The sequence below is a fragment of the Pavona decussata genome, unplaced genomic scaffold (genome assembly GCF_977016875.1).
Source record: "Pavona decussata unplaced genomic scaffold, jaPavDecu1.1 SCAFFOLD_16, whole genome shotgun sequence".
Taxonomy (NCBI): domain Eukaryota; kingdom Metazoa; phylum Cnidaria; class Anthozoa; order Scleractinia; family Agariciidae; genus Pavona; species Pavona decussata.
In genome coordinates, this window is record NW_028145439.1 from 273703 (window position 1) to 298221 (window position 24519).

A 24519-nucleotide genomic window follows, 5' to 3' on the forward strand; every position below is an offset into this window, starting at 1 on the left:
TGTTGTTACGTTTCTGTTTAGCGACTGTTGTTCTTATGCCGTTTGTGGCATTTAGTGTAGGCTTGGTATGGCTCATTTCAGTACGTCTGGTGACAGTATAGCCTCTCTCGGTAAGGATAGGATTTGAACCGTGTAATAACTATACATTACCTTGCAGCTTTTGTCAGATTGCTGGGCCCGGTTATTTGCTTTTGTTGCAAGATGCTGTGCTTCTTATCGCGGTTATTTGTCCCTTGATCCGTTCTTAAACATTGTAGCTTCTTTGAAAGCTATGCAATGCACCAAATTGAGGGCTAAAGGCCGCTTAAGTTACGGCTTTGTGAGCCTCTCTATGGGTATTTCCGAAGAAATCGAAGACGCGAAGATCACCGCGGAAAAAACGAAGATCTCAAGATTGAAGCGAAGATCTGAAAATCGTGAAAACATGTCGCACATGGCATGGAGCACTGAACAAACAGAACGTCGCCAAAGAATCCAACAATTATTTATTGTTTCAATTGTTTATATTGCTTTTCGTGAATTTAAACAGTGAGTTATGCAATTTCCTATTGAAGTGAAATATTTATCAACTGTGAATAACACTAAATAAACGTTTAAACCATTTCAATCCGAAAAACGAAGATCTTCCTAAAAAAAAAACGAAGATTTGCAAAAAAACTCGCGAAGAAAACGAAGACCGTGGGTACCCATAGAGAGGCTCCTTTGTGTTTTGTTGTCGCTCCGCTAAGCTCTGTAACTGTGAGGTTTGTTTTGCGGGAGCTTAGTATTTTCCTCCTGTGTTTTTATTACGTGCTCTGGCCAGGGGCTGCTTCTAGTCCTTCGGCCGTTAGTAAATTCTGTAGCATTTAAGGCAATGCATGGTCAGGCAAAACCGCGGTTTCGATCCTAATCTTGTGGATCTCTTCAGTTGCCGATTCTTCAGAAATGATAGAGATGAGTTCTCGGTATCATTTCAACAAACGCGCTCTCTTGTCAAATTATAAACCCATGCTTCGGATCGAAAACCCTGCAATTCAATTGGCTCCTTGGTTTTAGCTAATCTGGTGGCAGTGCGAGTTCGATCCATAGTAGGGCTAAGCTTGACGCTGTGTTTTCTATGATGGCTAAAACGTTAAGTTTTGTACATGAACTGCCATTTTTTTCGCGGATAAGTGTTTCCGTAGAACTGTGCATATGTTTTGCAGCATATAGCTCACTATGGAGACTGTATAAAGCTGTATACACCGCGAGAAGTACGTTTTTCGTCTTTGTTTTTACGGAGTTCATGTACAGTGTGTCTTTCACGACATGAAACGGGGCCTGTCTGTTAACAATCAACGTGGCATAATGGGGTTGACAGGCCTGCGCGACTCTCATGTGTGTGTTTAGCCTAAATAAGAGTTTTGCCCTCACGGATATGTCTACCAGAGAACACCCTTTTCTCCATGAAAAGAGCGGTGCTCCCTGTAAATTTTCGTTTAGCGCTGGATTTTCTTCTTATTAAATGCCATCTATGATTTGGAGGATTTGGAAATCCTGACCCAGTTTAAGACACAATTCTCCGGTTTCCCTATCCCTTTTAAGACAGAATTCAAAATTTTCAGGCCCTTTCTAAGACATTTAACTCAAAATCACACCCTGGTTAAGACTAGAATGAAATAAGAATACACTGCTTTCTTACTGTATTTTAATGCATTGGCAATCACAATCTGTTTAAGCCATTAGGTCATGTAGGGATACCCTGTTTAAGACAGAAAGTGATGAAATAAATACCCCGTTCAAGACAAAACACCCTGAAAACCATACCCTATCGGGCCGCACGTCCCAGTTAAGGTCACATAAGGGAGTAACCCCCTCCCCCCCCCCACCCCCACCCCGGTCTAGATCATACCGAAAATTACGATCCCTCATTGACCCGGCGTCACTGACATACATATTAGGACCGTACAAATGGTTTCTGTCTCTAAACGAAAGGTGAAAACGTAAGGATTAAAGCCCGGGGATTATAAAAAGCATTCGTATGACAAATGTCGTTTTCCCCTGTATTTCATTCTGACTGCCAGAAATGCAATTTTTGCATTACTTCCAAGGTATACGTACGCAAAATTGTAATCACGATTGACTAAGCGTCTCGTTTCACTCTTTCTGATGTTTTAGGCACAACGTTTAATACACTGAAGGACGATCGGCACCGAGAATTCCTGTTGATTCGCTTCCAGCAGTCCAGTCCAAAATAGTACATCCATAAGTATAAGCATAACTCTTCCTGTTTTTCCTAGAAGCCACGTCCGAAGTACGAAACTGAAACTACAAAGGTATTTTCCCCTTCATTACATTTCATCGATGGCGCCCACTTCTGATGAAGTTGAGGTAAAATTTACTATTGCATCATTTTTAAAGCGTTTCACTGCTCAAATTATGTGTAGTCGTTGAAAATTTTGAGTCTGTGTGTCGAGTTGACTCGTGGAAGTCGATGAATTGTGAGATGCTGTTTGTCAGTACTGCGTCAGTGGAAATTGCTTTTGGAATTTCACGTGCCTTATTGCATTTGGTAGTGAAAAGGTGAAAAGACGGCGAAGAAAAACCGATATATAACCGACGAAGTTTGAAATTAAGATCGAATGTAAATCCAGAAAGCACCAAAATGAAGATTCACTTGAAACATTCGATTTTCATGATCAGTACACGCGCGTGCTAGTCAACATGCTGTAAGCTTAAATTACCTGCTTCGTTTGCTTTTCGCTTGCGCTGCATTTTATTTCGGTTTTATGTCCCATGTTTTTTAACATAATTTCTTGGTTAAAATCTACCACACTTTTGTGATCAAGCAAGCATGTTGCGATCATAATTGATTTCTTCAGCTGATTTATTTTCAGTTCGAACAAGTTACGCTCAAAACTGAAAACATCTGCGGCAAGCTTTTGTCATATACTCAAGATTTTTAAAATCTGTTGTTCAGTGGCTGCTCTGAAACATTTCCTGCGTAGCAGAAAAGGCGAAATATATGTAGTTTATCAGTATTTTGAAACCAATGAATCATGTTCGGAAAATATGCTTGTTGCTTGTTCCGTTTGAGTAAACAAAATTAGCAAGAATTGAAACCGGAAGTTGTAACGTCAATTGGTTTGAGTTTTTTTACTGTACTTCGTTTCGGCATTCCTCTGTTTACGTTTCATCTATTCATTGCATTCAGTGATCGAGTTTGAGGTCTCTCTTAATTTCCTTTTTCATCAAGACTGGATCGAACAAAAGCATTCTCTACCAGTGCTCAGTCTGGAGTAGTTTTTCAGCTATGGCGTTGGAGTCACCAAATCTTTCATGAAATTTTTAAATAAGGAGATTTTGTGATAAAATTGTCTTATGTCCTCTTTTTACTACCACACGGCAATGTGTAAATCAGTTATTTTCTGTATTTATTGCCAAGGGATGTTTTTACCGTGTTTAAATGAAGTGTTAATTACGTTACGTTACGTTATGTTATGTTAGTGGACTTAAACTTAATTCTGGGGTTTGTTTATGAACAGAACACCCTTGTCAAAGCGCAGCGTGCGCTTGCTGTTGTTTATGGACACAACTATCCCTTCAGCGATACAGTACGCCAAGGCCTAGAGAGATTACTGAATGAGGGATATGGCGGTTCTCAGCAGGACTTCACTACCAAATTTATCAGGTCGACTATTGTCTTACTGAAGAATCTGAAAGCGAAGGTAAATTCTTTGTATCTGCTGAAAACCTGACAATGATTTAGAACCATTTGAGATTGAGGAGCCCAAATGGGGTTAAGTTGTAATGTATTGTTTGTTCGTTACTTATTTTGTTACGGCTTGATTGAATTCGCTTTTGTCTCTAGCATACGAACACTACACCTATGAACACTAGGAAATCAGTGCTTTAAACCTAAAAGCATTTTGTGGACTCTTGCTTTGTTTCGTCTTCCATTTAATACTGTCGACTTGTGCACATGTTTCTTCTAGATGAAGCGATTCAATCACGACCTTTGCACGCACACTCTAATGTTTTGTCTACAATATTGTGCAATCGTCAGTGAAAATCGCATATTCGATCGCGAACTCCTTCCGTCTTTGAAGAAAGTTTTCAAAACATGTTATCTCTCCGTGTTTTCCGTTTTCAGGGCTTTCCCTTGGTGAAGGAGGGTAAAGTGATTGCTCACCTGTTTGCACCATCAAACCACCTGGAATCTGGAGAAATGTTTTATCAGGTCAGTGTCATTGTAGAGTGTTTCCTCATCATGGCTATAACCGATGAGAGGGTGGATTGTGGATGAATTCGCGTTATGTGTAAGGCTAAAACTACGAGTCAGTGAGGATGGCAACAGTGGAGAGTTCTTGCTTCTGGACGTCTTGCATCACAGCATACTATAGATAACTGGTGTCACGTATGTCACTTACTTTGAAGAGCTCTCATCATTGGAAAATCTTTCAATGACAATTGTGTCATTCGTAAAACTGTTTTGGAAACACTTATTAATCTGAATGGGCCCTAACCCATCCAAATCACACCTAGTATCTCACTGTTCTCCAAAAGTTTCTAAACATTTACTTAACTGTGATATTTTTGTTTTAGGTTGGACACACAACTCCAGGCAAATTAGCGTTAAAGTTCACAAGGTATCAGGGGAACTATGTGGTTCTGCAACCATCCACCATTGAGGAAAACGAATTCCACTTAGCATTCACCCTGCAATACATTGAGAGAATGCGAAATGAAGCGCCAAGAATGGGTGACCAGTTGATGCGAATTCTGCTGACCTTGATGGAAAATGGCCAGGGATTATTTGCTGTTGAGAAGGTAGAAGTAAGAGGGATAATGCCATACTCTATTGGACACTGTACAATCAGTCCGTGTCACCCACCAGTGATGGAAACAGGCGCGCCCAAGTGCTTTGATACAAGTGATCCACTGAATATCCCCTTTGCCCGTAGTTGCTCTGAAGATCAAACAGTCAGAGATGACCAAACAACCCTAGCCACTGGCCACCAACCAGAAGAACATTCTTTTGAGGGAAGTGATAATCCAGCAGTTACTAACCACCAATCTGAAGATTCAAATAGAAGCAATCCAGCGTATCCTCCTCTTATGCAAGCAGTCAGGGATGACGCACCGGCACCAGTCGTTGGCCATCAACTTACAGAGCAAACCTCTGGAACAAATGTACGCTATCCAGAATATCCCCCTATGATGCAAGCCGTTGGAAATAACCCACTGGAACCATCCACTGGCCATTCATCCGGAGGGCGATCATCTGGAACGAGTGTGAGCAATCCAGAATATCCCCCTATGATGCAAGCAGTTAGAGATAACGATCCACCGGAACCAGCCACTAGCCATCCATCTGAAGGGCAATTATCTGGAACGAGAGTACGCAATCCGGAATATCCCCCCATGACGCAAGCAGTCAAGGGTGATACACCTGAACGAGCCACTGGCCATTCACCCGAAGGACGATCATTTGGAACGAGTGTGAGCAATCCAGAATATCCCCCTATGATGCAAGCAGTTAGAGATAACGATCCACCGGAACCAGCCACTAGCCATCCATCTGAAGGGCAATTATCTGGAACGAGAGTACGCAATCCGGAATATCCCCCCATGACGCAAGCAGTCAAGGGTGATACACCTGAACGAGCCACTGGCCATTCACCCGAAGGACGATCATTTGGAACGAGTGTAAGTAATCCTGAATATCCTCCTATGATGCAAGCGGTTAGAAATGAGTCATCGATGGCAGTCACTGAACACCAATCCGGGGAACGTTCTTCAGGTGGCAGCAGAAACAACCCAACATATCCTGCTATAGGAGAAGCAGTCAGGAATGATTCTTCGAGTGCAAGAACAAGTAATGCAACATATCCTCCTCTTGTGCAAGCAGTCAGAAATAATCCATCAGCATCGTTCATAGGGTACCAATCTGACCGGAACCACCCTCCATCTAGCAATGTAAGCAATCCAACATATCCCCCTGCAATTCAAGCGGTGAGGGATGATCCAACAGCACCAGAGAATGGCCACCAACCGCAAGGAAACTTACCTGGTGCATGTAGTGATAGACCCACAACTTCACCGTCAGGCGGAGATCCCTACATGCTAGACGATGATCTGGATTTCTTTTAATAACAAGTCTCAGTATTGCTGTATTTCATCTTCTTACTGAATATCACATAACTCGATCTTTCCTTGGCGTTTTGTCTGCGCAGAAAGGCGATTTAACGTAAGATATGTTATTGATATTTTATTGGCTGACAAGGAACTATAAAAGACCTCACATTGAGTCGACTCAAAGGCCGAGTTTCACGGTCAAGCGCACGGCTCAAAAATAAATTGTACAGGTCGACACTAAATTCGATGCGAGCTTGTGGTGGAACAATCTGGTGAAATCGCGCCCGAATTGGGATCATCCGCTCTTCGTTCTTCACTTTTTATAATCTTTGTTTCCTGTTGTAAATATAAGTTCGATTTTTGTAAGATTAAATGTGTTTTAGCATCCGAAAACGACATTTTTGTCGATGGATCGGCAAGGAGACGTCGCGGCCGACCGGCGACGGGACGTTTGTGGACTCTCTGGAAGCACATAAGTTAAAGCGGACAGAGTGGAGTGGATGTAGAAATCCTGTGTGGTTAAGATACGTCCACCAAACGTGGAAAATTGGTAAAGAGATAAGTCTGTTTAAAATAGACAACGATTTCGCGGCACATCTGCGTTCGCTGGAAATGGCCGAAGGTCACCAACTGGCTTTGGATGAACTCGCGAGGATTTTCTAGATTTCAATCGTATTGTTTGCTCATATGGAATTCAACTGTCAAAAACAGAGAATTCGACGGACAAACAGCATCAAACATCAGTGTTTTGCTTTGGATGGAAAAAATTGTACAACAGTGAGACGCGAAGCGTATAAATATGAGATCAAATGTGCGAGTTAGTTGTAGTCTATTAGCGGGCTCGAATAGCGGGCAGTACAAAAAAATCCAAAAGATTTGCGGCAAACTACAAAATCTATTGTAAGGTATTCATTTGTCTATAAAATTATGGTCTTTGCGAATGGCAAACGCAGTTTTGATTTGCCACCATGGCAGAGAAGGTTCTCAAATGCATTCCAGCAACTCCGAAGGACGCTCAGTGTTGTTGTCACTAAACGGTCGCATCGCTTCTCGAAGCTTGCGGATTTCTCGTTCTTCGCCCTCTCGCTGGTGTAATAAAATCAGGCTATCGAGCGTACACACTATAGTAAGTTTATCACTGAATGCTGATAAAATACTGGATTTAAGTACGTAAGTTTGAGGGAGCTTCTCGGCTTTTCGAACCGCGCGTAATAAAAAAAGGTCGATGCCGCGAGATATCGACATTGTACTAAAATAAAACCGTATACGTTCGCAAAAGGTCTGGTATTTCTTGAATGTCATGGGACATTCACAAAGCGGCCCTGCAAAAATCCCCATGTGTTTTACATAGACAGCCTTTTTGTTTCTTTCTGAAACGTAACCAAAACACTGGCCGGTCAGTTTTATTTTTATACCAGCAATTTATAAGACTTGCCCGCCGTATCCCGCCGGTGTTGTGTACTCGCTTCTAATTGGTCCAAAAACGATTGACTTGACAGCGCTAACGTTATCGCTCGCACATGCGCCGAACCGTGAAACTCTCCCTTTATAGGGTAATGGAAAGACGAATTCATCCTGTTGGTGATGGTATGTGAGCGCGATTTGTTTGACTGGTGGATTCTTTTTGCAGTGTGTAAATCTGCGCTAACCTTTTGTCTTTCACATTTTATTTGTAAATGTTGCAGTTTTGATCATATCGTTTATCATCTGAAATAAAACAAGAAATTTCTTGCAGAGAAGCGTTGAATTGTGTCTATTTTCTCGCTCGTTTATAGTTTGCAGCCCCTACTTTTGAAATTATTATAACTGATCAAAATTAATAAATGATTATTACCCTTACTGTACCCTTTTGAAAAAGTGTGTGATTTTTTTTTTACATTGCAAGGTTGGTTTTTTATTTGTTTTTTAAACATGAATACATAATAACAATAATACTAGTGTGGCCACTGCTGACTCCTGAAAAGACGCATCTGAATGAGCTAGAGTCAGTGGGGCACAGCTTGGCCTTGTATAATTATTTAGTATACATTTGGCGGCTACGACGAAGCCTATAACATAGCCTGCACTCTCGTGAAGTAAGGAAGACCTTAAAATCGATGTCCATGCATGTACTTGCAACCCAGGATTAATAACATTATTGTCTTGTCTTGTCTTTATGAGTGAAGTGTAGTATTTGCATAGGCGGCAATATGGTTTAGACGCATTCTGCTTGAACTCCGGCGAAACAACGTTTATAAGCTAATTTTGTCAACGTCTTCAGGCCAGTATAACGCTAAAGTTTTAAAACCCTTAAGCACAAGCTTAATGAGCTCAAAGAAACCAACGAAAAGCGCTTTCGCGTTCCAAGTAGCGAAGACGAAGAAGGGATGCACGCGGGCGACGAAGCGGGCAACGCCATGATGAAATCTATCCTTGAGAAACTAAAGAAACTAGAGAGGCTCGACTTGCTGGATCAAATCCACGAGAGACTAAAGAAAATTGAAACTGAATCCAAAGAGCTCAAAGATACTGTTGCAGAAATTGAAATTGGCTTGAACTCTATGAAGAAAGATGTTGAAGATGCAAAGATGGCTACCGAGCAGAAAACCGATAAAAGCAAGGTTGAAGCGCTAGAAAAGGAGGTCGAAGAACTGCGCAACAGGTCACGGAGGAACAATCTTGTGTTTTATAATGTGCCAGAGAAAGCTGAAGGAGACGATTGTATAAGCTTTATTCAGAATTTTGCATCAACGCACAAGGGTGTGGAAACGCTCTGCGGATGGGAGGTGGAAATTGAGCGAGCACATCGAACGCCAACGAAGCTACGGAACGACAACAGTGGTAAACAAAGACCGAGACCGATACATGAGGCCTTTCTTCGCTACTCTGATAAAATAAAAGTGCTCTCAAATGCCGCTGCCAGATTAAAGGACAATCCATTGGGCGGCAAGCTCATCGGTATAAGTAAAGATTTCGGAAAGAAAACCCAGGAGGAACGAAAAGCGATTGCCCCGGTAAAGAAATATCTCCAGAAGAAGCTTGGTGCAGGCTCTAAAGTCTTCATCGCGTATCCTGCTATTTTGAAATGCGTTGACAGCAATGGAAAAGCGAAAGTTATCTCAGAAAAAGGGCTGAAGCGATTGAAAGAAGAGATGGAGAAAGATAACGAATCCAAACACAGGTAGGAGCGTGGTGACAGCAAACCAAAATTATTTGTCATTTTAGACTCGATCCGGATAAGCTTGAGTGACTAGAAGCTGACGAAATGCAAAAAAATGAAGAAAGAATTATATTTGTTTTGTCTTGTCGCTTTATACTGTGCAAATCAAAGACTGTCACCACTCGCGAATCTCTATAACTTTTTCAATTCCATTGCAGGATGCAAAAGACGACGAATTTGTTTGAGGTAACTACACTAACCTGTCGATCTAAACGGTTGCAGGGTTAATAGATTTTTTTGACGCTAAGGACAATGTGAAAACTCCCAAAAGACCAAGTCTACATTTTCATCATTGGGAATTCCCGGTTCCACAGTTCTTACGTTTTCCATTTTGCATGTTTCCGAGAACAAGGCCTGGTAATTAACAAGATTAATCATACCTGATGACGTCATATTCTTGGAAATGTTTTTCTCTTTTTGATGCTGTCGTCTTGCGTCGTCTTTTGATCTCGTCGTGTACGTATTGTAAAATTGGCATAGACTGGACGCAACGTGAGTATAGCTCAACTCGTCCTAGAACATTTTTGAAAAGTGTGCTTCGTTCATCACTTTTAGGACGATAACGAACGACAAACCACGGCAAGGATCCCTAAAGGTAACGTAAATTTTTCTCCTGACTTAACGTACGCGTGGAAGTACGTTTATGTATTTCTGCTATAATACACAAGTCCAGCGATCTTTGGTTTTCCTCTCGCTGGGTAATGAAAAAAAAATGTTTTCAGCTGACAAACATTCATGTAAAAATGATAGTTTTTATTATGCCAGTGGGTTTGCAAGGCTGCCTTTAGTTATTTAAGAGGGCTTCTTCTTTCTTGTTATGTAAATCGAACTCTCGAAGAATATTGCAAGCTGAGAAACAGGAATAGCACAGGCTATACAACCAACTCATTCAAGCATAAAGAAATCGCTTTAGTAGACATCAATTTATGCGAACGCCAACTTCAGTCTCTTGTCGCTGGTTTGTGTCTGTTAAAATACAATTCTGGACAAAAATTGGAAAGCAAAAATTATATACATGAAAATGAATAAATGATTATTACCCTTACTGAACCCTTTCTAGCAAGTGTGTCGTTTTTCTTGCATTGCAACGTTGTTGTTGTTGTTGTTGATGCATCTGAATGAGCTAGAGTCAGTGTTGCACAGCTTGGCCTTGTGTAATTGTTTAGTATACATTTGGTGGCTACGACGAGGCCTATAACATAACTTAGACTCTTGTGATGTAAGGGAGACCTGAAAATCGATGTCCTTGCATGCGTTTGTAACCCAGGATTAATAACATTATTGTCTTGTCGCTTTATACTGTGCAAATCAAAGAATAACTGTCACCACACGAGAATCTCTATAGTTGGTTCAAGTCACGTTGTAGACTGCAAAAGACCATGAATTTGTTTGAGTAAACTAATACAATAACCTGTCGATCTAAATGGTTGCAGGGTTAATAGACTTTTTTGACGCTAAGGACGATAATTTTAAAACTCCCTAAAGACCGATTCTACACTTTCATCATTGGGAATTCCCGGTTTCACAGTTCTTACATTTTCAATTTGCATGTTTCCGAGAACAAGGCCTGCTAATAACAAAGATTAATCATACCTGATTACGTCATATTCTTGGAAATGTTTTTCTCTTTTTGATGCTGTCGTCTTGTGTCGTCTTTTGATCTCGTCGTGTATGTTTTGGATAAAAAACCTTGTTTCTCCTCTGCTGTTAAATTGGCTTAGACTGAACGCAACGTGAGTATAGCTGAACTCGTTCTATAACATTATGGAAAGTTTGCTTCGTTAATCACTTTTAGGACGATAACGAACGACAAACCACGGCGAGGATCCCTGAAGGTAACGTAAATTTTTTATCCTGACTTAACGTACGCGTGGAAGCACGTTTATGTATTTCAGTCTGCTATAATACACAAGCCCAGCGATCTTTGGTTTCTTTCTTGTTATGTAAATCGAACTCTTCATTAAGAAACGAAGAATATTGCAAGCTGAGAAACAGGAATAACACAGGCTAAACAACCAATTCATTCAAGCATAAAGAAATCGCTTTAGTAGACATCAATTTATGCAAACGCCAACTTCAGTCTCTTGTCGCTGGTTTGTGTCTGTTAAAATACAATTCTGGACAAAAATTGGAAAGCAAAAATTATATACATGAAAATGAATAAATGATTATTACCCTTACTGTACCCTTTCTAGCAAGTGTGTCGTTTTTCTTACATTGCAACGTTGTTGTTGTTGTTGTTGTTGTTGTTGCATCTGAATGAGCTAGAGTCAGTGTTGCACAGCTCGAGCTTGTGTAATTGTTTAGTATACATTTGGTGGCTAAGACGAGGCCTATAACATAACTTAGACTCTTGTGATGTAAGGGAGACCTGAAAATCGATGTCCTAGCATGCGTTTGTAACCCAGGATTAATAACATTATTGTCTTGTCGCTTTATACTGTGCAAATCAAAGAATAACTGTCACCACACGCGAATCTCTATAGTTGGTTCAAGTCACGTTGTAGACTGCAAAAGACCATGAATTTGTTTGAGTAAACTAATACAATAACCTGTCGATCTTAATGGTTGCAGGGTTAATAGACTTTTTTGACGCTAAGGACGATAATTTTAAAACTCCCTAAAGACCGATTCTACACTTTCATCATTGGGAATTCCCGGTTTCACAGTTCTTACATTTTCAATTTGCATGTTTCCGAGAACAAGGCCTGCTAATAACAAAGATTAATCATACCTGATTACGTCATATTCTTGGAAATGTTTTTCTCTTTTTGATGCTGTCGTCTTGTGTCGTCTTTTGATCTCGTCGTGTATGTATTGGATAAAAAACCTTGTTTCTCCTCTGCTGTTAAATTGGCTTAGACTGAACGCAACGTGAGTATAGCTGAACTCGTTCTATAACATTATGGAAAGTTTGCTTCGTTAATCACTTTTAGGACGATAACGAACGACAAACCACGGCGAGGATCCCTGAAGGTAACGTAAATTTTTTATCCTGACTTAACGTACGCGTGGAAGCACGTTTATGTATTTCAGTCTGCTATAATACACAAGCCCAGCGATCTTTGGTTTCTTTCTTGTTATGTAAATCGAACTCGTCATTAAGAAACGAAGAATATTGCAAGCTGAGAAACAGGAATAACACAGGCTAAACAACCAATTCATTCAAGCATAAAGAAATCGCTTTAGTAGACATCAATTTATGCAAACGCCAACTTCAGTCTCTTGTCGCTGGTTTGTGTCTGTTAAAATACAATTCTGGACAAAAATTGGAAAGCAAAAATTATATACATGAAAATGAATAAATGATTATTACCCTTACTGTACCCTTTCTAGCAAGTGTGTCGTTTTTCTTACATTGCAACGTTGTTGTTGTTGTTGTTGTTGTTGTTGCATCTGAATGAGCTAGAGTCAGTGTTGCACAGCTCGAGCTTGTGTAATTGTTTAGTATACATTTGGTGGCTACGACGAGGCCTATAACAAAACTTAGACTCTTGTGATGTAAGGGAGACCTGAAAATCGATGTCCTAGCATGCGTTTGTAACCCAGGATTAATAACATTATTGTCTTGTCGCTTTATACTGTGCAAATCAAAGAATAACTGTCACCACACGCGAATCTCTATAGTTGGTTCAAGTCACGTTGTAGACTGCAAAAGACCATGAATTTGTTTGAGTAAACTAATACAATAACCTGTCGATCTAAATGGTTGCAGGGTTAATAGACTTTTTTGACGCTCAGGACGATAATTTTAAAACTCCCTAAAGACCGATTCTACACTTTCATCATTGGGAATTCCCGGTTTCACAGTTCTTACATTTTCAATTTGCATGTTTCCGAGAACAAGGCCTGCTAATAACAAAGATTAATCATACCTGATTACGTCATATTCTTGGAAATGTTTTTCTCTTTTTGATGCTGTCGTCTTGTGTCGTCTTTTGATCTCGTCGTGTATGTATTGGATAAAAAACCTTGTTTTCCCGCTACTGTTAAATTGGCTTAGACTGAACGCAACGTGAGTATAGCTGAACTCGTTCTAGAACACTGATTAGCGAAAAGTTTGCCTCGTTCATGACTTTTAGGACGATAACGAACGACAAACCACGGCGAGGATCCCTGAAGGTAACGTAAATTTTTTATCCTGACTTAACGTACGCGTGGAAGTACGTTTATGTATTTGTGCTATAATATACAAGTCCAGCGATCTTTGGGTTTTTTTTTTCCTGGCTTGGTGATGAAAAAAAAATGTCTTCAACTGAGAAACAGTCGTGTAAAAAAGGTCATGGTTTATATTATGTCAGCGAGTTTGCAAGGCTGCCTTTAGTAATTTCAGAGTGCTTCTTCTTTCTTGTTATGTAAATTAAGAAACTAAGATTATTGCAAGCTGAGTAACATTGGAAAAACACAGGCTATACAACTAATTCATTCAAGCATAAAGAAATAACTTACGTAGACATCAATTTATGCAAACGCCAACTTTAGTCTCTTGCCGCTGGTTTGAGTCTGTTAAAATACAATTCTAGACAAATATTGGAAAGGAAAAATTATATATACATGGTGTAATTCCAAACCTATGAAGATGAAGAGGAAAGAATCGTGTTTTTTTCAGTCATTTAAACTTTTCCTAGAGTGAGCCCAAATCTGTCACTTTTGATCGAAATCTAGTTGGATTCTAGTTCACCTAAAACTAAGCTCGGCAGCATATTTTTCTGGAAAAAGATCAACAGATTATGGCTCGTGTGAAACAACGGTAAAACATAGAATCCAGTTGGTCCGCTTCACTGGAGGATTAAATCGTGAGAGAGTATAGTAAATAGTAAACCGGAACGCTAAGAAAGACGTAATTTATTCTACAATTTTACTTGCGTTTTCACTTTCGGGTGTCATACACAGTAATCGTATTGTCGGTTTTCACTCATTGTTCACTGCCACGCCATTGAAAAAAAAAATCGGAACCAATCCATGAATGAAGTCAAGAAATTCATAATTGGCAGGTTATAGATGATAAATAAATAAGGAATCTTTCCAAGTGCCAGGTCTGTACGGTATTCCGTACTCGAGTTATTTGACAAAATGTTCCACACAAATTTATAGAGACGCCATGTTGGTGTCCCTCTGAGGAGCATCAACATGGCGGCCGAAGATAGAACATCTGGAGTTCACTTTTGCCAGAAAAGGCGTTCGTTTTCCCCTTTGAATTATCGAACGTTTAGACAAAATTAATTTTTTCCTCTAACGTTAACTTTTTAGAATGCTGAAAATCACCCGAAGAGTCATTTTTACTCGTGGATCAATATGCTTTAGCATCCACGGAATGATAGTGGCATTCCATATGCAAATGAATCACTGACTCCGGCGTAACCGGTAGTGCAAATATAGCCAATCCCACAGCAAGGGAGACAATAGGCTGATTGGTGATTGGTTGATCTTTGCGCTAGTACCCAGATTCTTTTTACACACGCGCGAACTTAAATTTCAAAAACAAATATGGCGGCCGAAAGGCGAATTTAGTTGTCCTGGCTTTGTTCTAGAGATTTTATTTAGTTATTTATTTATTAATTTTTCGCAACTGGTTCGGATAAAAATAACAGTGTTTAGACGTCAATCTGTATCAGGACAGCGGATGAAAATAGCAAGGATCTTTTTAGGCACTAGGAAACGATCGATCTTATTCTTTCGATACTGCGCCACTGTGTGGGAAATGTTCCGCTCTAATAGATATAGAAGATATATTGTGTTGAAGGGATTTTTTTAATGTGATAAATGTTAAAAGTAGAAAGGGGTTTTGCTCTGTCGGTGGACAGCGAAAGTTCCGACGGCTTTGTCAATCGAAGAGGTAAGATAACTTCAAATCTTTTTGTATGCTTGCACACTTTTTAAAGTAATTATGCTGTTTTTGTTTGCTTTTGTTTTTTGAGAAGGGAGCAATTTTCTAGAAGTAACCTTTAATCTTTAAGCAAGATAATGTTCAAATTGCAACCTTATACGGATACTAGTAGGCCAGTGTTGTTATACGAATTCATGTGGTCGGTAAAATAATATGCACAATAAAGAGATTGTTCCAAACTGCCGGTACGCCGGGGACCAAAACGATTCCTTAATTATAGGGATTTACAAAATATTTTATATTTCATCGTTTTTTTAGTCAAATTGACTGATTTTGTTTTTGTTGATGTTTAGGTTCTGTTCGAGTGAGATACACATTAGAGATGTTTGAATACAGGCAAAATATTTCAAGTCAATTAAGTTAGTTTTTTCCATTTGTTTTAGAAGGGATCGGAGAAACATGAACCTTTAATAACTTCCTGTCAACCACATTAGTTCTTTTGTTTTGAAAGTGCAAACTGATACTGTTTTGTTCAGTGAAACCACAGCGGTAATTAACTGGCTCTTATTCTTAATATTGCAAAGTCAACACGACAATAGCTTGTGAATGCCTTATGCTACTTTATATATATGAAAACAAGTAAGAATGAAAACTGCATTAGGGAGTGCATTCGATGACCTGGATCCAAGGTTCTCTCTCCTTTGCCAAGTTGGTTTGAAATAAAATCAAATAGCACTGAGGTATAAATCCTCAACTGTCTCCAATGTTGCCAAAAAAAATTCATCAGGCAGTTATCCCCAGCCGTTTGTTTATAATTTGCTACATGAGAGAGTTAACTTGAAATAAAGTTGGAAATAACACAACAATCAAAGGATAATGAAATTTTGGGCTGTGTAGTACTGATTATACAATTGAGAAATCAGAGAATTATCTCTGCATGGAGTGTAAATTTCCGGCTGTGCTGGAAGGAAACCACTTAAATTTCGCATTGCCCTAGGACATTTGGTCCATCAGTAATCAAAATCAAGGGGTCATGGGATTGAACCCTACCAAGGTCAAAGAGTTTTTTTTTTTGCCTTGCATCGACCGCATTTCCTAACTGAGGTAATACTGAGAAAAAAATTAAGTGTTTCCTTCCACTACAAAAATTTACATTGCAGATTTTATTCTCTGATTTCTCAATTAAGGTAGTTGGCTTGCTTCAATCCGTTAACCTGTTTTCCTTACAAACAAAAACCCAATTAAAGAAGTCAGTAGACTGCTAAACACTACACTGCTGCAGCCTCATCACTCCAGCTTATGGATGGCACCTCATCTGAGAAGTCCCAATCATTGTTACACATCAAAATACCTACCATGTATCATTAAATAAGCATTCTGCAAAGTATTCCTTACATAACATTTCATGATCCTGTTTTTCTGAGAAAAGAAATAGAAGGGACAAACATGCTTAAAGAGAGTTAAGTGTGCATATCATAGTCCTCTTCTAAACATTTCACACAATGATATACAATTTTTGCATAGCTTGAAATATTGCAAATTAAAAGCATTTTATCACTTTATCCTCCAAAGAATCAGTGGTTTAAACTGTTCTTATGTAAATAATGTCAGTTTTACATAAAACCTGTACAAAATGGAAAAGGAAATATTAATTAGTGTTTTTCCTTATATTACTGAAAAAGCTATACCAGACTATGTGATAAGGTGTAGAAAACTGTAGCATTGGTCACTGATGTCACAAAACCCATAAAAAACCCAGTTATTTTTGGATTATCAAAAGTAAGTAAAAGGAAACAATTCACTTGGTGTATAACATTTGTATAATAATGTTGTATAAATCACTACTGTGGAATACCATTTTTTTAACCTCTTAGAGAAACTGAACTTTTTTCAAAAAGTAGGAGCTAAAATCTGACTGAAGCGAATCTAAGAGAATTAACAACTACTGTTTTAAAGAATCGGGAGTGTCGAAAAATTGAGGGTTCAAATAACTGAGATTGCACTGTAAAAATAAATAAATGTAAATATGCCATAATTCATTGCTCACTACTAAGTTTTGAATTTTTCTGTTAATTAAAAGAGATGGCTGATAAGAAGCCTGACCTTTTATCTGTTATCATAGTTATCAACAGAAGCCAGGGTCTGGTTGCATTGAGCATGGCCTGAATATCAGCCACATCCACGAGTTAAGGTGGGGCTCTGCCTGAATTTGAGTGAAATTTAAAGAGGTTTTAAGAATGGATAGAAAAAAGAAAATGATTTTTGGAACACTAACAGACAGTCGATAACCACGCAAGAGCACCCCAGGTTGCTAGTGGACTAACTTGGTATCCGTCTATTAATTATTAACTACAAATTCTAATTTTAAAACTTCACTAAATCTTCAACATTTATTTCTTTTAATTCTACCAATCTTTCAAGAAAAATTATTTCCTTCCAAATATACCTAAAAATCACTCAAAAATTCATAAAACATCCCAAATCATTAATTTGTGTTATGAATGGAGGGTTTTTGTATTGCTTGAAATGCAAACAAGATATTTCCATTTGACCGATTTTAAGCGGTGTGAAAACGGCTTTCAGGTGAACCCCCACCTTAACGATAGTGTCATTTTGATTACGATACGTGACAGTGTCACGGCCGTCCTCCTGATGTCACGCATGATGAAAACTCAGAAATTGAAACTGTTCTATTTTTAGAAGGAAGTACAAATATTGAGCTAAGAAATTGTCAAAAGACATATATTGAGGTAATCTTTCCTTGAACAAAGGTAAAAATTATGCGGGCCTCCCGGTTTTGAATTCTATAATCTGGTGACGTCACGTGAAAACCAAGAATTCAGAGTCGATGAAGTTGTCGTTTTCGAAAATACCCTTGCAACTTATAAGATGGAATTCTTAGCCGTGCACATCTCTCTGCTGTTGGCAAAGACGGACACCGGTCTCATCAAAACCTCTTCAGTGATCCACATACTTATGCGGGCTTGAATACCTCGCCAATAAGTTGTAGAATTGAAACTCCAAAGTAAACACGTCACTTTCTAAACAGTGGGATCGGTGCCAGGATCGTTATTGACGCTGGACAGTAAACGTAAATACTGATTTAGGGATAATCCAGTCTTTTACGTAGCATGGGAATGGCCGAGCCATGCTGACATTTTTTTTTAATCATCAAAGTTAATATTTGTTGAAGCTTTTCAGTGACATCAACTATGATTCATAATGGTCAGATTTACTGCGATCTTTTATAGTTCGCCAAGGCAAAAACACGATGTCCATTGCCTGATGTTTTCCAGTTTAACTGCTTTTGCTAAGGCAGTACGACTTCAGATATCATATTCAGGTCCAGTGTCGTATATTTAAAAACTCTTAGGCACTATCCCTATTTTTGATTAGAGATAAAACAGTAATAGTGATAACTTATTGAATGACCTTAGTAAGTTTATAAGCAACAACAAATAGGTGAGGAAAGGGGAATAGTTTGGGATACGGAAATTGTAATCAATAGTTTGTGGTGTTTTAATGTAAAGGTCCAGCGATTTCAAGATGGGAACAACTGCTGATGTACGCTTAAAGATGTCAACACAACTGGAAACTATTCGATCCAAAATCGCCGCTGGGACACTTGTGCTATTCGTTGGTGAGCAAGCGTCAACTTTAGTCTCCCCCAACAACCCCTCCCCTTCATTGGATGACTGGTGGCAGTGTGTTAATCATTCTGAGGTAAGATATGTCTCAAACTTCTTATTACTACCATGCCAAGCTGACCCGACTGTCCAAAGACCCAGGAGTGGGGGAAAGAGGGTTATAATGAAGTGGAGGTGCGATTGAGGCCACGCTGTTAGACCCAAAAAAGTCCCACGAAGGTCCAGCGGCCCAACGCGTGACCCAAAATAGTCTATTCTACGCATAAAACGCTAAACATTGCCCCTTCCAAACTCATTTCTGTCAAGGGAAGTCCCCCCAGAAAATTTCTCTATTAAAAACGTTTCCAATCATTCATTTCAAACCCATTAAAGGGACACAGTCACCTGGTGCACATGCGCATTAGATACTATTTCTTAGCTGATTTGCATATTACACTTCATCCGCAAGTCTCGCGCTGAGAAGCGCAGCCTTTGAAAAATCTAAACAAACCTTGTCGAGTCGAAGTGTTTGCCAGTCAAAATTATTATAGTGATTATAGACATATTAGAACACTCATTTTCTTGCTATTATGGAAAATTTACTGATGCACTTGTCCAGGGAAAGCCAAACGTCAACGAATACCTCTGAAGTCGAAGAATCATTTGTTAATTTCGGTATCCGGTCGTGTGAAAAATTATCTTAGCTGTTTCTACGTTTCACAGTGTTTGCATAAGAAGCAAATTGAGTTCAAATATTAGCGAATAGCCTGAACTGCAGTGTAGCGAAACGACTTTGTAGCGAAACTACCGGTAAGCTTTATTTCTGCTTTCAATCATATATTTTGTGTTTATTATAATTTCGTTTCTACAACTTCTCTGTGATCTAAATTTAGGAACTAAACCCATGTCATTACAAGAACGCTTGCTCGGCCCGTAGAAAACAAGTCTCTAATAGAGGTTTTCCTTGTCGAGGAGATAATCGACTGTGTACCGAAGCTTGTCTTCGTCTGAGCTCCAAACCAAGCAGCTATGACGCGAAGTTCGAATCGTTTACGAAGATTCCCTCCGGACGAAGCTATCGCCAGGTTGAGAAAATGCAATTTTTCAAATATATATAATGGAGATTTGTTCTCCAGGGTTTTTGATTGATTTCTCTCGTTATATTGGTCAACGCTGGCGATTTCTTCCGCCCGGCGCCTTCACGTTTCCCACCTCTTCTTTTCATGTTCCGTTGGAGACGCGATCCATACTGTTTTTAACCAAATGTGATAAAATAATACCATAGGATGAGCAAAAGCATACTCAGAAACAGTTTCCTGTAAAAGATTGAAAGTCCAATAAAACACTGGGAAGATTGAAGCGGATTTCTAGATGTATTCGACGCGTAGTTTTGATTTCGGGCTGAGGTGGACGTTTTTCAAAATTGACAAAACTAGTGTCCAGGTCAGCGCGGTCACAAAGGTGACTGTGTCCCTTTACGTAAAGGTCTTCGCACTTGCTCCTCACTGATATACCCCCTCCCCTCCCAGAAAAAGATTGTCAAGGCAACACTGATACAAAAAACGGCTAACACTAATGCGGGCACTAACACTACCTCTCATTCTTGTTTGCACATACTCGGATCTACTGGATGAACTTCATCCACCCTCGCGGATCTTCCATAGCCAGTGTCTTACCAGTCTAGTTAGGCCTTGTGTCTAATCCTTGTATCCAATCCTGACCATTCCTTTATGTTTTAAAAGATAGTTTTATACTGGGTCAAAACACTGGAAGTTGCTTACCTGGCTTCTTCAGATGGTGGTTTTGGTTTCCTGGGCACCAGACATTCCTTTTTATCCTCACCGCCAGTTTCGTTTGTTTTATTTCATTTATTTTTTTTGTCGGTTTACGAACGATTGTTACATTTAGAAGTAAGACATTTCATTTCATTTTGAACCCTGTTTGACTCAGGTTAAATTATTGGTAACCGTTTCTTCATCTGATAGAGAGGCATCGACATCCTTTTTGACCTGGAAGAGAAATTTCTGGCAAACCTTCAGCAGGCACCGTCACGTGTTCATGATGCCCTACGGAATGTTGGGAAGTTTCCTGTTATCATTACTACGAACATGGACGACCTTCTAGAGCGCTTCCTTTGGAAGGCTGGGAATCTTGGAGAGAAAGTCCGACTGGATCAGGCAAGCAAACAGTTGACTCTGTCGATACCATCCGCTAAACCCTTTACAGATTGCCTTTTCATCCTTTCAAATGGAGCCATAATAAATATGTCACATTTTGGTTGCTTTGAATGTAATCTGAAAGATGCTGGCAAACATCGCTGATAATTAGCCCGATAGAGCAGCTTTCAACTGAGAGTCGTAAAAGCGAAGCCAAAGTAATTACTCCAGCCAATCACAACAAGCAGACGTAAACAGCGCAATGAACTAATCAGAACTTGTAGCAAATACATGTAAAGGCCCGTTTTAACGGTTTCAACATTTGCCCATCATTCGTTCAACAAGAGTCAGTGAACGGATGTTGGGCAAATGTTGGATGAAGGGAGTGTTCAAACGGTTTTCACGCCATTCAACATTTTCGATAACAATGGAAATGCTGAATCGATGTTGAATGAAAGTTTAAGCCAATTTAAATTTGATTCAACACACTTTCAACCAGCTTTCAACAATGTTAAACGACCTGTTCAAACGCCCCCGACAATTGGTTCAACAACTGTGTTGAACGCGTATTGAAGCAAATGTCGAAACCGTTTAAACGGGCCTTAAGCGGCGTCAAGCGCGGGAAACTGCTTAGGAGAAAGTCACGATTGGTTTTGCTTTTACTTCTCATTGGTTAAGAAAGTGACGAGAGCTTTTTCAACAAATCAAAGAGCGCAGTAAAGCAACACCAAAGCAAATTGTCTACCAAAAATTAAACACAAAGTTTTATATGATTACTTTCGACACTTAATTGAAAACCGTTGCAGTGACCACGACGGCATCGCGAGGCGAGTTCTGGAATATATATATGTTATCTCCCGCTGAATGCTTCCAGTAACGGCCCTGCGCAATTTTCTCGGCAATTTACAATTGTCTTACAATGATATTGCGCTCCAAGGCGTGCGAAAAAGTGCCTTGCTATACAAAGATATTTTTACGCGGACGACTGAACGAAGTCTAAATTAGTTATTTTTGTAACAGACCCCATTTCTCTTCCCCTAAAATTGTCCATAGTAAATTTAATCGATGACAAAATGTCGCCGTAAACTCGTTTGGGCATTCTTAGGCTTATTTCGTCATTGTACATCTCCTACACACTATCGATCTTACTTCCTTCTCACTACGCCATTTTACGGTCACATCCTAACAAAATAGAGGAAACTGTTTCTTTCAGATTTCAGTTGTAGGTCATTCCTGGCCCAACCTACGCAGAGATTTGATCATCAAATGTCTTGGGGATAGCAGTTTTAATGTGCGGACACTGGTGAGTTACAAATCTATTTATAAGTATTTTGGGAATCGAGCAAAAAGTTCCACTCAGATAACACAAACAACATCCCCTGCTGTAAAATGAACTACACTGAATTAAAAATCCTGTCTCCTTTATATTATTATGTGATGAAGATTTAAAAAATCTTATCTACTTCAACAACTTTTTTTAGCCAAGCAGCAAGAAGTACTTTGAAGATTTTTGCACCACTCTTGAGAGTCCAGAAGTTGAGTTTATGCGCCAGATTTTCAACGAAAGATCCGTCTTGTTTCTTGGATGTGACCTTCATCGTCCTGAGTATAAAAGCTTTTTTGAAAAATTTGCAGTCAATGCTAAGGTATGCAATGCTAAATGACGTTGATTATTCTTGGGTTATTTCCCCCTGCTATTATATTTTTATATGAAACATAGTCGAAACGTCATTAAGCGGACTTTCTAACACCTAATGCTTGTGATTTGAACGTCCACGTACTGTATATAGTCATGAAAGAGGATAGGTGTTCTTCCACAGGCTGTTGTTCCAAAGCGGACTTGGACCTCTGTTAAGTAGTCAAAGTACATAGAAACATTATGTGGGACTAGCTAATTTATGAGTCCAAATGAAGTAATAAAGGGCAAGAGACACGTATCACCAATTATAATATACGAGGTGTAACAAAATCACGGTCTAGACTGATTTCAATTTGGCCAGACCCGAATTTTTACATGTTGTCAACAGTGTCTAGAAGCCAGCCCGTAGTATTTGGGATTAGGTCACTATTTTAGTTCTGGGGAATAACACCACTAGTGAATTTCTCTACGACAACTATTCACATATAGGTCAGTCGTTCAACTCATAGAATTTAGACCGTGCTCTGGATTCTAACTCTTTTTTAGATGACCCATTACAACTTTGAAACCTCTGAAAGATCGGACCTAGAAGCGAACGGAAGTCTGCTCACTCTGAAGGTGACCATAAAACCTTGGGAATTTGTGCAGTTGTTGAGCACAGGAACTATTCAAGAGGACATCCAGCCAGGGGAGGTATTTAATATGTTGTTCTACGAAGAATCTGGCATGGTGACTCTCTAACTAACTGAGCGTCTGGCTGACCGTCTATTAGGCTAGCATGCTGTTGGCTGGCTCATCCACTCACTCCCTCATTCACTAACGGACTGTTAATAATTTACCAGCCGAACAGTTAATCATTATGTTAGTAAGTCTAGCAGTCAGTCAACCTGACAGACAGTCAGTCACTCGTCAAGAGGCCAGTCAGTTCATCACTGACTCGGTCAGTATGTCAGTAAGTCAGTCAGTCATTTGGCCAGGCAGCCATCCAAACAGTCAGTCAGCCGGCCAGCCACTCATGTGATCAATCAGTCATAATCCAACCAGTCAGTCAGTCATTTTAGACAGTCAGCCATTTTAGACACTCAGCCAGCCAACCATTCGGTAAATGCGTTACTTAGTCAGCAGTCATTCTGTAAACCAGCCAGCCTGGTTGGTTGGATGGTCGATCGACGACCCTTGGCCAACTGACAGTCTGACAGATTTATACAGTAACTCTCTACATTTTCTAACACATTTGATGAACCTTCCTTTCTTAAGGTCTATGTAAGATCTTATCTAAGAATCCAACGTGACCAATACCTTCAGCAGCAACTAGCACTGGAACAGAGAGCATCAGAGATCATCTTTCACACTACGACTGTAACGAATGCCTTGTCACCAGTTGAATATTTTGAGCTGATCTCGCGTCCTGCGATCGAAGACATGTTTATGAAAGACTCTTTTGGTAAATAAACAATTTGTTTGCATTTTTTTTCTTGTCATGCAGTGGTGAACAGAGCTAGAGAGATTGTACAAAAAACGAATAGCAAGTGCCTTCCTATCACTGAGGAAAAATGGTTTCTTGGTTCGATATAACTTACATTATTGAATGATGTACATTTTAAGCATTACAACAACTTCACGAGGAAAAAATGATTTCTTTTCACGTAACACGTGCAAACCATCCAAAACCCAAAAACGCCCAAGCATAATGTAAGAATATGTATGGATAATTTAGATCAAAAAGTATAACCGATAAATAAGTACATTTACGTAAAACAAGCAATAAAAGACCAAATCGAACAACGGGAAACCGAACGACATTACGACCTAAAATTGCCTAAGGTACAGGAAACGCCTTAGGGTCAGAGTCCGGTCGGGGTAAAGTAAACTGGGCAAAAATCAGTGCGAGAAAATCACTGCCCCTGGATCGACTAAAAGATGTAGAAAGGGCACGGCGGAAAAACCGCTGATTGGCTGAAACATCCGTTAACTTA

General features: G+C 39.6%; 3 protein-coding genes across 3 annotated transcripts in view; all 3 read left to right on the top strand.

The window, feature by feature from the left end:
* Positions 1-2280: 2280 nt before the first annotated feature.
* Positions 2281-7835, top strand: LOC146487148 (uncharacterized). Its single transcript, XM_085085953.1, has 4 exons — positions 2281-2349; positions 3504-3686; positions 4112-4198; positions 4564-7835. The coding sequence occupies exons 1-4, from the start codon at positions 2323-2325 to the stop codon at positions 6109-6111; spliced, it is 1845 nt and encodes a 614-aa protein (XP_084942079.1). The 5' UTR covers positions 2281-2322; the 3' UTR covers positions 6112-7835.
* A 438-nt stretch (positions 7836-8273) lies between these two features.
* On the top strand, positions 8274-9276 carry LOC146487149 (uncharacterized). Its single transcript, XM_085085264.1, has one exon. It carries the CDS (start codon positions 8463-8465, stop codon positions 9258-9260), a length of 798 nt encoding a protein of 265 aa, XP_084941390.1. The 5' UTR covers positions 8274-8462; the 3' UTR covers positions 9261-9276.
* A 466-nt stretch (positions 9277-9742) lies between these two features.
* LOC146487150 (uncharacterized) overlaps positions 9743-24519 on the top strand; it is a 41393-nt gene continuing 26616 nt past the window's right edge. The window contains exons 1-7 of the mRNA XM_085084719.1: positions 9743-9890; positions 18653-18845; positions 20734-20925; positions 22118-22207; positions 22386-22550; positions 23090-23236; positions 23801-23987. Of these exons, the coding sequence (XP_084940845.1) occupies positions 18669-18845; positions 20734-20925; positions 22118-22207; positions 22386-22550; positions 23090-23236; positions 23801-23987 (958 nt within the window). The 5' untranslated portion in view covers positions 9743-9890; positions 18653-18668. The remainder of the gene's footprint in view (positions 9891-18652; positions 18846-20733; positions 20926-22117; positions 22208-22385; positions 22551-23089; positions 23237-23800; positions 23988-24519) is intronic.

Coding starts and splice junctions, on each gene's coding strand:
- LOC146487148 (XM_085085953.1), top strand. CDS start 2,323: ATGGCGCCCACTTCTGATGAAGTTGAG. Junction 3,687..4,111: donor TGAAGAATCTGAAAGCGAAG/GTAAATTCTTTG, acceptor TTCCGTTTTCAG/GGCTTTCCCTTGGTGAAGGA. Junction 4,199..4,563: donor CTGGAGAAATGTTTTATCAG/GTCAGTGTCATT, acceptor TTTTTGTTTTAG/GTTGGACACACAACTCCAGG.
- LOC146487149 (XM_085085264.1), top strand. CDS start 8,463: ATGCACGCGGGCGACGAAGCGGGCAACGCCATGATGAAATCTATCCTT.